Source organism: Pipra filicauda, unplaced genomic scaffold (genome assembly GCF_003945595.2).
Source record: "Pipra filicauda isolate LSUMZ 115617 unplaced genomic scaffold, ASM394559v2 scaffold201_size1378038_pilon, whole genome shotgun sequence".
Classification (NCBI taxonomy): Eukaryota; Metazoa; Chordata; class Aves; order Passeriformes; family Pipridae; genus Pipra; species Pipra filicauda.
In genome coordinates, this window is record NW_024104312.1 from 1,363,480 (window position 1) to 1,377,980 (window position 14,501).

Below are 14,501 nucleotides of genomic sequence, written 5' to 3' on the forward strand. Positions count from 1 at the left end.
CAAAATTAGAGTAGAAAAAGTTAAGCACTAAAATCCTTGCCCCGGGGCCTGGACAACAACTGCCTCTTCTGTATCTACCTGCTGGTTCTGGCTCTCCCAGGCTAAACAAAATCAATTGAAAAAACACTTCAGCTAAGCCTTACCTTGCTGTGGACATTCCAACTGTCAAGGGTTACATTAAATAGAGCCTTTAGTGCCTCAATGGCACAGTCTGTCTCTTGCAAAGATAGAGGAGGCCTGTCACGATCTTCCGCTGCTTTATATTCTTCTGTCCATCTTACACTCAGGGAACTTTCCAAAGCCTGAGTCAAAACTTGCACCCCTTGTAGTTCCTGACGCAACTGTGATCTAATATCTGTGTGCAGAAGTGACAAGAGGAAGAGCAGACGCAAATCAAAGCATTTAATGTCATCAACGCACTGCTGGTCCTTACATTTTTGCAGAAGATTGCAGAGCGTTGCTGCAAGATTCAGTTCAAAACTGAGCTGCTGTGCAACTGAACTATTAAAAATTATGTTACAGAGGCATTTTAAAGCTTCTACTATAACAGGAAATTCAGACACTCTCTCCAAAGGATCTTCCACATTGTCCAGCTTTGCTAGCCTCATAAGGATCTGCATGTTCCTCTTTGTGGTTACAGGCACTAAAACCTTCTTGTCCCTGGAGAGAATCCGGAGGGCCTCCAGGCAGGCAACTTGACATGACGTTTTTGTGTCTTTTTCAAGGATGTTTAGAATTCCCTCACACAGTTTCTAGGCAAACACAAACAAAAAAGGAACAGTTTTAGTGTCAAAATATTGATGGCAATAAGAAACTACTTTTGCTAAGCTTCCATATAACTTCTGAGTTTCCAGCTGACTTGAGAAACTAGGTATTCCATAGTAGCTCTTCAAAATATAAACTGTTACAAAAGGCCTCCAGAGAGCACCAAAAGCAGTTTTCCTCATGGATACAATCCAAATACATCAACATTTGCAAAAGCATTAAGCAAAATGGCAGATGCTATTCTCTATTGTCAAAATTGCCGCTATTGTCAAAATACTTCCCTGATACTTTATACCCACAAGATTGCAGGGGTAAACATTAATCATTTAAATGCAGCATGAGAAAAATACAACACTCCAATAACCTGCAGGTCAGAACTGTAACATCTGAATTACAGAAGAATTACCTTTTATAAGACAGAAATGGACAATTAGATGATCAATTAATGGGCAGAAAAGACAGGACAGAAGAGATCGCTTGATGTGAGAGGACTCCATAGGATTTTTATGTCTTAAGCTCAGGACAACATTATTACTACTCTGGGGTACTAGAGTCAGAAGTACAGTTACAAAGAAGTTCCCAATACAATACAAACTGCACTGTACCACACAGAACACTGTTCCTCCACACTTCTCACCTCCCAAGCTTTGTGTCTTGACCATCAACATGAATAAATTACCAAAGAAGCCAGAGCAGCAACTGAGCTGAACAGCCCTAGTGCAGAAGTCTGCTTAAGACCTGAAATTCATATTGTGGTCTCAAGTAGTCTGTGTCATGTAAGTAATTACAAAAAGCATAGGAATCATAGTAAAGTATAAAACAGTTCTTGGGGAATGGTCTCTGGAATTTCATTTTTCGCCATCACCACCATAACGAAAAGGTGAGGAGCACAGAAGCCCATCAGCCTGACTCAAAGTTCAAAACAAAGGTTCCACTTAGGACATCCAAGCAAGTTTTGTTACTGTGATCGCTTACAACTAAAGCCAAAATAAAAAAATTAACAAAATCAACAACAAACATTAAGTCTACAGCAAATCTAGAACAGACACTCCAGAAGAATAAGGGAGAAAACAACACAAGTCTTCAACAATGTTAAAAGACAATCTGTAAACAAAGTCAGACAGTAGGAACTCTCAATATGATTTCTAGTATGCTTGTCCTGGGGTTAAGCCCACCCAAAAGCACCACCCAGACAACCAAGATCTTGACTGCATCTCCACAGCTCTGACTAGATTAATCCAGTAGAAAGTTTGAAAACAAGGAATGAGCTCTACCTCTTACTATCGCAGAGGCAACAGGAGAAATCTTTATCAGAATATTAAAGACACGGCAATAGTATAAAAACCACATTTGACCACCTGTACAGGCACAGAGGTACTTACCGTGGCTGGAAAAAGATACTCAAATACAAAGAGTGCTTCAACATTAACATAAGATCTCATACAGATCTATACAACCCCCTGACTTAAGCATGGTATGCTAGATCTGCACTAAATGTTTCTGAAGGTGGCATCTTTGAAGTGTTTTTAAAAATGCCTAGGAAACAAAAAATGACAGTCCAGATCCACAGTCAATTACTTAGTCACAGCTCAACTTCTTACAAGAATTTTGTTTCTATTGCTAAGAGAGATTTCCATACAATTAACTGTGCTTTGCAAGCTGAAGCAACAGCCCTGAAGCCTGTTTGGTTTTGAGGAGTAACACAGAACTGAATGGACAGTTCACAGAACTCCAGGAAAATGCCAGTTTACTCTGTTCTCTGTTTAAGTACATTTCTATTAGACTTAGCAGTTATTTTCTTCCTTGTTTAAATCAGCTGCAACAAGGTGGTCTGTAACAATTTACTCAAATTCAACTGCTGGTTCACCAACTGGACTCTCCTTCTCTTCAGATACTGTGTAGGCAGAACCATACTAACAACACTAGAAGCCAAGTTACCGGCCTTCCCAACACCAAGGTGCTGAATGGACATTTCAAAGACATACTGAGCCAGACAGACTGCATTATCAGTAAATACATACAGCACAAAACCAGATCTGATTTCTCATTAACAGTGCTGAAGGTTTCTTCTAGGCATTTAAATACCAAGGATCACTTAATAAATTATCTGATCTGATCAATACCACTGAAATAAAGGGGAACTTCCCCTCATTTTTGTGTAGAAGCTGAGCAGCTAAGGGGCTAATGTGTATGTCTCAAACCCTGATAGCTGGATAGTTGTGCAGACAAGCAAGGACTGTTGGCAGTAACACACTGTGAGAAAGAACAGCATGTGGCTGTAGAAGGAGGCCATACGGAGGTAGGGCAGCATTTTTCTGGGACAAACATCCCTGTTCTGGCTCCTGGAGATAGGCACAACACAGTACAGCACAAGGGCAGGAACGAGGTCGAGAAGTGGAATGCTGACCCAAGGCTGACGCAGTGGGTGGGAATCAAGACCACCAAAGACCCTCAAAGCTCTCGACCTATTTCCAGAAAAGTCTAGAAGAACTGTGTATAATAATTAATTTGCATAGAAAGCAAAAAACTTAGCTGCACTGTGGGGAAAACTTATCTATAAAAAGGTACCCCCACAAAGCTTGAGTGTGCATGTGCACCAGGACCCTGGACACTCCATCAGCTGGATTCATGCTGGAGCCAGGACTGGTGATCTTTCTCTCTCCCTCTCTTTCGCCCTATCCCTTACTCAAAATCCACCACACTTGTGTTTATACCAGAAGATAAGGGACTAACTTATACCAATTTCCATGCCAAGTGTATAACTTGCTAATAAAACCTTTTAAGTTTTTGCAGACCATCTGACTTTTGTCCTTCCTTTTTGACCATCTACAAATCTTAGGTGCTTCCTTCCTCTTAGGAGTGGGACACCACATTTTGGTGAGCAGCATTGCCTACAAAAATCTTGCATCTGGTGCTCTGGTTTTTAACCTCAGTCAGATAAAACCTGAACACTCATTTGACTACAAAGAGACCAGGCCTCTCAAACCTCAGATTGATTTTTTAGTGTTTTTTTCTTTTCCCATAAGTTGCACCCACCTGCTGCTACAGAAGTGTCACTGCAAAATGTCAAAAGCACTGCAGGAGGCATCACAAAGGGTATCAAACTCCCGCTGCTGGCTGACTTGCCAGTGGAAGTGTAACCCTCCCTCTATACATTTAAAGGCTATCCTTGCAATTTAATTAAAGATTATAAAATCATCTCCTGGCTTCAAATCTTACTGAAATGCAGCAACAGAGGAGGATTAACTCTGAACAGCTGTACTAAAGATAGATACTAAATAGATTTTTTTTTTTTGATATTTAGTTACCTGCTTAGAACTTAGAAAACCCCAAACCATCACTGTGCTTGTAAGGTACTTTATTTCCTACATGTTCCTGAAGACTTGGCTGCTTATATTGCACAATATAAGCAAGGTTAGTGTTTATTTTCAAAAGCATCAGTTATAGTCTTTTGCATACTAGATTAAAAGCTTGGCCATTACAAACTTAAGAACAGGTCACTAAGCTTCCTAGCCATTATATATATATACACACACACACTATTTTTTGAAGATACAAGACTCACATATGTGAAAAACACATAGGAACTGCTGACAAAGTTCTCTGGAGTTAGACTGCAGCGAGCCATCAAGAGTGACTTTAGGGAAATCAACATTCAGTTACAATATCCATGACAGGGAATCATCGCTGGCTGATCCCAAGTGCCAATAGCAGCTCAAGGAAAAGCTACAGCATCCGATTATAATTGAAGAACTACCCATGGAAAGTTTTGAAGAAACCAAAGTCATCCTATTAGAAAATTTCCCTGGAGACAACTAAAACCAAATGCCATACAGCACAATTTCACATTTTCTGTTTTCGCAATGACAGTACAACAGAAACGATGCAGAGAGAGGAGAAACAGGAAGGGATGTGACTACAAAAGCATTATCATGGTTTTCATTTTCTTTAGGTGGTGCTCCTTCCACCACCTTGTATGCCATTAGCATCACATAAACTCAGGGACACAGATTTCATTTACTTGGTTGGAAACAACAGGAAGTGAAAATTCAGACAGCAAGGTATGTCCCCTTCCACAACATATATGATGATTGCCCTAGTTTCACAGGTTTTATTGCTAACCTCTAAGTCACTAAGATTTTAACATTCCTTTGAGTTCTATCCTTTCAAAATTCAGATGAGATATGGACTTTCATCAGGCATGCAAGAAATGTTTTTCATATACTTTTCCACAGACTCAAGGCAGTTTCTAGTATTTTTAAACTTCTTTTTATTGTAAAATCCATTAATTTCTCTAAAATTCATGATTTTTCAGCTTTTCTGCTAATAGTAAGATTAACACAGAGCAATACACACCATTCTTTTTGTCTGTGCTGTAGTATAAAATTTTATTGTGTGTTAAAACAGGAAGCCCAGAAAAATCCATTTGTTGTTTTGTTTTAATGAATAAAACATCAATCCATTTTGGTCCTTTATCCTGACAACATAAACCCTTGATGCTAAGAAGCAACACAGCCCAATAGAAAAAGTCCTCTCCTGAGACACAAGAGACCTGTGTTTTCTTCCTTGCTCAGCCACAGACCTATTGTGTGCAGCTTTGGGCAAAAAGGTATTATTTCTTTACTTGCATTTTATTCCATCACCTTTGTTTGTAGGCTAATTAGACTGGGGAGAGGACGAGGAAGGAAAGGGGAGCACAAGTCTTTAGTTTCTGCGTTTAAGTTTCTATTAGATTGCAGAGCTAAGCAAGCATCCAAGGCAGTGAGAAGGTAAGCCCCAGAGTATTTGAAATGTTAGTTTAAACTTTCATTTTCTCTGGAAGTCAAGACAACATTTATATAACACGTATCATCACCTGTGCTGAATAATAGGACAATTAGATAACCTCCTCTGAAAAGGCCATGCCAAATTTTTGCCTAGTCTTTGTGGACTGATGTGGGTGAGGAGGGAAGGTGTATAGTTGCATTCCTTGAGGATTCAGTCTGCTTCACTTCAAAACTTCATTGTTCAGCTGGTACTGACAGCAAGAGGTTGGCCTGTTTGGCAGGAGCCTGCCAGCTCTGACATGGCAGAGGCCCAAATTGCACATCTGAACAGGTGAGAGCATTTGCAAATAAAACTCTGCAGGTGAGGTGAGGAGCAGGCACAGTAATCCCTGTTCTCACAGCTGGGGGAATAAACTTCAGAGTCACAGAAAGGTGAAATCCTGTGTAGCTGCACTCACAGTAGCCCTTCTTGCCCTCCCACTGGACACGGAGAGGGAGAACCCTTTTACCCTCTGTAACCCAGTGGTGAAAGAAGGGTGTTAAAAGGAGAGACGGGTTTCACTGGCTTGTCACAAACCTTAAGAGATGTAAAAAACTGAAAAATGCTGGATGGGAATTGGCAGGACCAGAGGGAAATAGCACAACAGCTTAGTATTAATGAAGGATACTTAGTAACTTTTTTTCTCTTACAGACTGGTAATCCCTTAAGGGGTTTCAGTAAAGTCAGAACAATAACAACTAAGACACCACACAGTGTGCCCACAGGAGCACTTGAACTTAATATTTTTACAGGACACTCACTAACAGACTTTAAAAGTTTGCAACAAAGTTACTGGGAGAAGAAAAGCCCTGTGCCTTGGTGGCTGCAGGAACCTTCAGACCTCCCTGAAGCATCAGCGTCAACAGCACTATCTAAGAATGAGGTTCTTCTGAGATTTAGAGCGTGACAGCATCTTGCTCCATCAACATACTTCACTGCTTCCATCCTTCCAAAGTTCAAATATGGTACTGTCCACGGCCTTAAGGAATCTCCCCACATCATGAATTTAATTGGGAGAGAAAGGCCCACAATACGTTTGGGTATGATTTACCACCAGCTATTTCAACATCTTGAAAACATTCAGCAACATAGGAAAAGACTGTTTTGGTGATTTTCTTCCCACTGAATTTTAGACCCATCCTGTTCAAACTGAACCTGAACAGTAATTCAAGAAAACTGATCTAAAACTCTAAAGATCTGTATTACAGAACTGACCCAACACAGTAAGCTGGAGCTAATGCAGCAGAAACCAGATGTTGCAAGTACTACAAGAGGTGAAGCAGATGAAAGGTACAGAGTGGAGGAGGAAATATGTGAATCATAAATATCTTACCACTTCTGGTAAGAATACGAGTAATATTCTAACATTTGGCTGCTGCTCCCTTTTTTAACCCTTCCTCCCCCCAACTCAGCATCTCCATCCAATTTAAAAAAGTCTTGCTTGCTACCACAGACAGACGTACTTTTTCTGTTATATCACCTCAAAAAATGGTGCTGTAGCAACTTCTAGCTGTGGAATGCTATGGCTAACTAGGCAATCAGTGCTGACAGACATTTCCAGGGCACAAACAGCGCTATAACTTTCTTAAAATTTTAAGTCTGTAAACAGCACAACTGTGTTGCTACTTCAGCAGCAGTATTTGGCCCTGACAAGGTATAAATAACGGAGAGCAAAGCTATTAAATAATGATAAAGTGGTCCTAAAAACCCTTCCCTTTTGTATTGCGACATGTGAGGCTTGAGCTGAAGTACCCACTGTGCCACACAGAGAGGGAGACACTACACCTGACACCTCTCTCCAAGGTGACTGCCCGGTCAAGTGAATAGATATAAATATTCTGGAGTTGCTTCCAGCACAGACCTAAAGAACCAACTGTGTATCAACCATGACATGCTGTTGTGAAGTGTCACAGTTCTGAAGACTCAACTTTTCCAGTAAAACACTGTTAACAGCTTCTTGACTGGTTGAGACAAATATTTTAGATTTCTAAGAGCTGGCTAAGGCCCTCAGAAGCAACCTTGCTGCCTTAATTTCAGCTGCTATTCCAGAACACATTTACTTCTGGTTGGCAATTTCTATACAGTTTACACACAGAAACTGAAAACGGGCTTTCAGAAATTCATAGTTTTTTATTAGTATATAAAAAGTTAAGAAGGAATGGCACCAACTTGATATGGCTGGCATCTGAGCAGATCTTACAGTACAACACAGATTGCCATCTGATTTATATCCATAGATAGCATCCACCATACAGGGCAATGCAGACACATACATCATTAAGCAAAGCAGAACAAATAGAAGGACACCTCACATTACAATCTTGTGTTTTATCACCCTGTGATGTATTAAAGTCCTGTGGCTATGTCCAGATAGACACGCTTGACAGCATTTTCCTGCCTTCTAGAGGACACAACCTACTTTCCTCCTGGAATTCAATATTACAAAGTCAGTGCTGATTTAGTTAGGTTATAGCCTAAAGCATCATGCTTTGATAGCCATATCATTGCAGAGCAACTTATTCTGTCCAATTTACCCAGCTTCCAGTCAAGCCATAGTTTTGCCCTTCTATCTTTCATATTTTACAGCATGTCACTGTTGTGTATGGGTTGGCCTCTCCCTAACAGACAGTATCCAATGCAGAAAAGCTTAAAGCATAGTTACACCTACATCAAAACACAATCACACCACTGACACAACCTTGATGCAATCCTAAGGTCATGGCTGAACCTGTGTGATGAGGCAGAGAAAAAACTTGCGTTGCTATAATTGATCTTTTACTTGCACTCTTGCATAGACATTAATGCCTTACAACAAAGTCTGTCAGGCTTGCTGCAGTAAATAAGCAAATTTACTCCTAGGCCATGAACAAACCCAATGTGCAGCAAGAGACTGGTAAGAACTAAGTGTTGCATTCATCAGGTTATAATGCAAACTTGCAATAGCACCAGAAACCAATGGCAAAATCATGAAGACCCTCTGTATTTGCCCCCGTAGCTGAACATCAAGTCTACCATACGACTTCATTATGGATTGTGACCCTTTGTCTAAACTCTCTTTCACTCCAATCATTCTAAGTTAATAGCAGCAGAACTGCAAATACTATCAACTCAATTACATTAACTAAACAAAAAACGGAACCTGAGGCTGCATCATGTTGTTTTCAAGCAATTCTCATCAATTTTATTGACAACTTCAGCAATCTGCTCTTAGCAAGAACATGTACTATGTTCCCTTTCAATTTAAACATTTTAATTTTTCATCTTAACTGAATGGTGAAAAGAGAATGCTCAGTGTTTTACAGACGCTAAAGATATTGAGCATATGCAGTTGAGTAGCCTTTCCCATGTTCTCTAATTGGCAAGCTATTTTTCAGACTAGGCACTTGCTCATTCGCAACGTAAAAAGAGATGGAAGGGATGGCGAGGAAGGAGATGTGTGAACACAAACACAGTAAGAAAACTAAATCAAGATCCCGGTTGAGTTATTCTACAGATCAAAAAGGACACAGACAGTCCATCACCACACTACTGAACGTCAGCTTCGAGTAAAGCCATAGGTAAAGTCAAGCTAAGAGGTCTTCAAGCCATCTGTGTAAATAAAGAATTGTAACTTAGGATTACACAGCCGATGGTTTTGCAAATGCAAAGGACAGATTTATCATCCTGCCCATTTCTACCAGAAAAAGACTTAATACCTTAAAATATTTAGATTTTGCACAAAATCATGGAATGAATCGATGTGTGTCCAATTTCAAATAAGCTACCCTTGCAGGAACCTTGCAATTCTGATTTCAAGCTTTGAGTTTATTCCAGAAATAGCAGAAACACGCAGCCTCATTCACTGATGAACATTTTCTGAATAAATATGCAAATCAGCCCAAAAATTAATTACAGAACAGAAAGAGTCTTGTTGTTACATAGTACACCCTAAAAATAACAACTGGAAAAAAACAAAAAAAAGCCATGTCCAAGCTTTAAATACAAGGCTGTGGGTGGGAGTCAGGGGATCTGTTAAGCCCTGACACACCTGCACAGCTCAATACTGCAACACACAAACATTTCCCATCTTTGAAACCCAACATGCACATACCACTGATTACCTCTACCTTTGAATTAACAGCCTTCTGTAGCTCTGCCTCCCTTACAGCTTCATAGCTGTCCTCTGTACCTATTACTTCATCTTAGTCTCTAGCATTATTTAAGTATCTAACACAGACAAGAAATACATCTTTCATATTGCTACATGCTGAGAAGAGAGAAAATGGGAAAATCTATTGCAAAATTTTATCTCAGCAGATACAGAGAGTTATCTTTACCCTTATTCCTCCATCTCATCCCAAGTCTATACCCAGTGAAATTATTTATGGGCTTTTCTGTTACTACTTTCATTCAAGACTGGGGGTTTTGCGAAGGAAATTTGGTCTTCTCTTTCAGAAAAAAAGGGAATGTGTAGTTGTCATGTCTCTTGCACTGAAGGAACAAAAATTAAAACATAACTTTATAATCACTGCTTGCACCATTTTACAATGGCAACTAAGTTAAGAGACTGCTTTGATACTTCTGCACTGAGGTATGCAGCTCAATAGCCTCTTTTACTTACCTTTCTTTTGTCTTCATCTGCTGGATCAAATCTGAAAATGGATCGATTCTGTAAATAAAGACAAGAGTTTGTTACATGCACATCAGCTGCTAAGTATGTAATGCCTGCAAAATTATCATAAAATTGCAGTAGTCTGGTTAAAACCAGCCTCAGATAGTGAGTCCATAACCATGTCAATTCATGTCCTTTTCCCATCCTACCCAACAGTGAGAGCTCCAGTGAGTGGCTTCATTGAACAGTTTTACAACTATTACTGGTGCAGAGTAAGCCTTTATCTACAGGCTGCACTTCTGATGAGCATTAACCACGTCACATGTGGCATTGATAGAGTGAAGAAAACATAAACTAGAGCCTTGTGTTTTACAAATACCTTATTCCTCAGATTCCTTCCCAAGCAGATCTTGTTTACAAGCTTTTAACTGCACTGACTGTTCCAAAGCAGAACAACCACAGTATCATCTTGTCCAGAAAACAAGTAGTATAAATCAAATAAGTCTTGCTACAAAAACTACCACTTTCTGTATTCTGGCAATTTCCAAACCACATTACCAAGGTATTTGTTCCTCTGGCCCAATTAAACACAAGATAGACATGGTCTAACAACAAGTACTTATTAAACACTTCAAACAGCAGCTGAGTCTAATTCTATGTTAGTATCCTGAAGTATGTTATTAGTGAAATATTACTCATGTGACAAAGTTTATTCTGACAGCCAAAGAAAACAGCAGTAACATCGGACAGTTATTTTAACATTTTACAACTTCCAAGCTAAATGATTAAGCATAATGAACGGCTAGAAAAAAAAAATAAAAATCTCAATTTCTGTTTCTAATATACAATTTGCTGCGTCATGCAAGTGATTGGAAAACAAAAGTGACCTTCCATAGCACATTCATGGACTTCTTACCTTTCATGACCCAAGCTTGCAATTACACAGAAAGACCTTGGACATCTCCCCTACCATCAAAATTTACCAACATCAGCTAGAGCCTGGAGGATGGTAGGAAAGTAATTCCCTTCCTCTCTCAACAGTAGAAAAACAATTCCCTTCCTCTCTCTTACAAGGCTCCTGATTGAACCGCACAAGTTCAGCAACATGCCAGTCAAAAGCAGGTGAACATTAAATGATGAGTAATTAACCAAGAGAAGGCAACCCTTGTGTTTGCACATGAAAATTTTTGGAAATTTTACAAAAGAAATGTAGTGACAGCAACAAGTCCAAGTGCTGGAGGAACAGAGATTTGCAATAATCATTGCAAATGGAACACCACAGAGGAGCAACAACAGACCTATTGATTTCTCTCATTACAGTTATTCTACAGCCACCTGCATCTTGGAACTACACTTGATCCACCCTTTCTTTTCAACTAAAGCATATTAAGTTTCTTATTTGGAAAAAAAAACTAAGGAAACCTAAAGCCCAGAAGAGGCATTGGTAAAGGTCTGGAAACTGGAGTGCTCTACCCAGTCATCATTGGCCCACAGGTAATATGTGAGTTAATAACACCTCGTAGAGAAAAAGAGAGGTAGGAAACACGATGGAAAACTTGTAACAAACACAGTAAGAGTAATGTTATATTGAGACAGTATTAAAAGTTTCCCATCCCACTTCAAAAGCAGTATTTAGCTACACATGTAACTCCAAGACTTCATTCAAAGACTTGAAATGCCAGAATAGAAACTGCACCAGCTCTCACTCTGTCCTTGACAACTCAAGTCTAAATAATCTCAGAAAGCTACTGAGAAAGCATAAAACCAAATACAGCAAAATTAAGAGATTATGTTTGTGCATGCTTTTTAACATTTAACACAGGGTCATTTTGAAAAGTAAGGGCAGACATAAAATTCTCCTCAATCAGAACCCTTCCTCTGTACCTCAGAGGCCAGTAAGTTAAAACAGATGTGTCTAATAAACTCTTGGTCTACCAATCCCTCAGAAAAAGTGCCCTGCAGCTGCATCTATCTCTACATTTGAATTTCATGTGCACAAAAGCTCAAGTTTAAGTTAAGAAACCAGTTACTGCTATTGTTAGTCTTAAAACATATTGCACTTAAGGCAGCAAATTTCAAGACACCTCTTGGAGGCTGAAGAATAACTATACACCAATCCACATTCATTTGGCTATGAATCTGAATGTTTGTTCTTGTAACAGATTCCTAAATTTCAGCTGATAGTTAGTTCAACACAACTGCATTTAAATTACATCCAAAGCCAAACTCTGAGTCAGTACCAGCTTTAGAGACTTGTGCACCAGTCATACAAGCATCTACACAAAGGACAGACACCTGATGGGTTGAGAGGTAATCTGTCAAAAGGGACTATACTGCTCTACTAAAATCTAGCTGTCAAAATGTCCCTATCAGAAGAGGGGGGATGGGGGGAGGGCAAATAAAATCCACCTAACACCTATTGTCACTCAGATTTGTATTTTCCTGCATTACCAGGAAATCCCTTCACTTCTTGACTGAGCATACATGTATCACGGTGCAAGGGCAGTAGACGACACTTGGTACTCTTTCACACCTGTCAGCATTAAAAGCTCAACCTGCTCGGAGCTGTCTCCTCCCTTTTCGCTTTGCTTGACCGGAAACACAGAAAAATGAGGTGAGATTTGGCGGCCCATTTTACACAGACTCCCTCCCACTGCATATGGACACGGTCACTGCCCAGGCGGTGGAAGGAAGGCCTCTCCAGAGCGGGTGACAAAGGGCAGCACCTCGGGCAGGTGGGCAGGTGCACGGTGGTGTGGCAGGTGGGCAAGTAGCCAAGAGGCTCCGGTGTTATTCTGTCCAACCTCTTCTCGGCGGTATATGCCGGTTAAAAGACTTGTGAGGCAGATGTACGCTGTGGAATAGCTCTTTTTACAGCCCCATCACCGATAACCCACAACACTACCCCACCAAAAGACCGAAGGTGTCCGGGCCGAGCCCGACCACGGGCTTGATCTCCCCGCGACAACCCTGGCTTTGTGCTCCCGTGGAAGTCTGACTTCCCCTGGGCAATGCCCTGGCTCACCAGCGCGGCAGTGCCGCGGTGCCCTGCACGGCCTGCGGGCGGGAGTGCCCAGGGAAGGGCCGGGAGGCTGTACCGTGCCGTGCCGTGCCGAGCTGTGCCGTGCCGAGCCGGGCAGGGCAGGGTCGGGCCGGGCCGGGCCGGGCCGCCCCGGAGTCGCTGTCTGGGGGCACGGCGGCAGAAGCGGTGAGCGCTGGGGACTCGCCGCCGAGCCGAGCCCGGGGGCCGAGGGTGCAGCCCCGGCCGGGGGAGCAGGACGATGCCGGCGGCACCGCCGAGGGCGGGCGGAGTGGCGACACCGCCGGGGGAACGGCGCAGAGGGGCGGGGGAGGGGACCCGTTACCTCCTCGTTGTACCGCGCAAGGACCCGCTCCACCGCCTCGGCGCCTCCGCGCCCCTCCACGGCCTCCAGCACCGCGCCCAGCTCCGCGCCCGGCTCCATGCCCGCCCTGCCCCGCTCCGCGCCGCCGGCAGCGGCCGCGCCCCGCTGCGCCCCGACCTCCCGCGCCGCGCCCCTTGACGCGGCTGGCGCTGCCTTCGGGAACCGACTGACGGGCAGCGCTCCCGCGCCATTGGCTGCAGGGGCCGGCGGCGCGCGTCCCCGAGCCCTCCTATTGGCTGCCGCGCCTCCGGCAGGCCGCGGTTGAGAGAGGACTACGACTCCCAGCATGCCGAGCGGCGCGGCGCCGGGGCGCCCGGCGGGGTGCCCGGGGTTGTGCTCCCGCGGGGCACGATGGGTGCTGCAGTCCGTGCCGGGCAGCTCCGGGTGTTCCCGCCGAGAAGGGCGGCGGGGCGGGGTGAAGGTCGCCGGTTCGAGTCCCGGGCGGGCGCGGCAGGCCGAGAACGCGCCGCGGGGATGCCCAATGGTGCATCCCTCCTCCTTAGGCTTGTCTGCTCTCTACGACCTGCCCTGCGCATACCATAGCTATCAGAAAGCGAAAGGCTGCCAAAACCAGGGCTGGCCACCTTTCCTCAAACTTTTTGGTCACTGGGCCCCCACCACGGGCGAAGTCTGTGTCTGTTCCCTGAAGTGGGGCTTTGCCACAACGTCTGGCTGCAAGACAAACCCCTTTCACTCAAGTCCAACGTCCCAGAGCAGTGGTGGTACAGGAAAAGTCTCCCTGTTTCGTTGAGGAAGTGGCAGCATGGGAGAGTGGCAGGAGGGCAGAGCCAGGCAAGGTGAACAATGTCTCCGTAAAGAGTTTTGCAAGACCGTGGGTTTAAATTACAGTAAGAAGACACATAGTATTTCCATATTCAAGGCACCCTATAATCGAAATTAAGTGTCCAGAGAGAAGAGAACGATATACTGAAGTT

The 14,501-nt window shown here is 42.9% G+C and overlaps 1 protein-coding gene across 1 annotated transcript in view; it reads right to left on the minus strand.

Annotated features, from left to right (window-relative positions):
- Positions 1-13,641, minus strand: part of RIC8B (RIC8 guanine nucleotide exchange factor B) — a 34,990-nt gene extending 21,349 nt beyond the window's left edge. Inside the window, exons 1-3 of the mRNA XM_027715220.2 lie at positions 13,528-13,641; positions 10,172-10,219; positions 144-752 (exon numbers count right to left, since the gene is read on the minus strand). Coding sequence (XP_027571021.2) covers positions 144-752; positions 10,172-10,219; positions 13,528-13,626 — 756 coding nt within the window. The 5' untranslated portion in view covers positions 13,627-13,641. The remainder of the gene's footprint in view (positions 1-143; positions 753-10,171; positions 10,220-13,527) is intronic.
- Between the last annotated feature and the right edge of the window lie 860 nt (positions 13,642-14,501).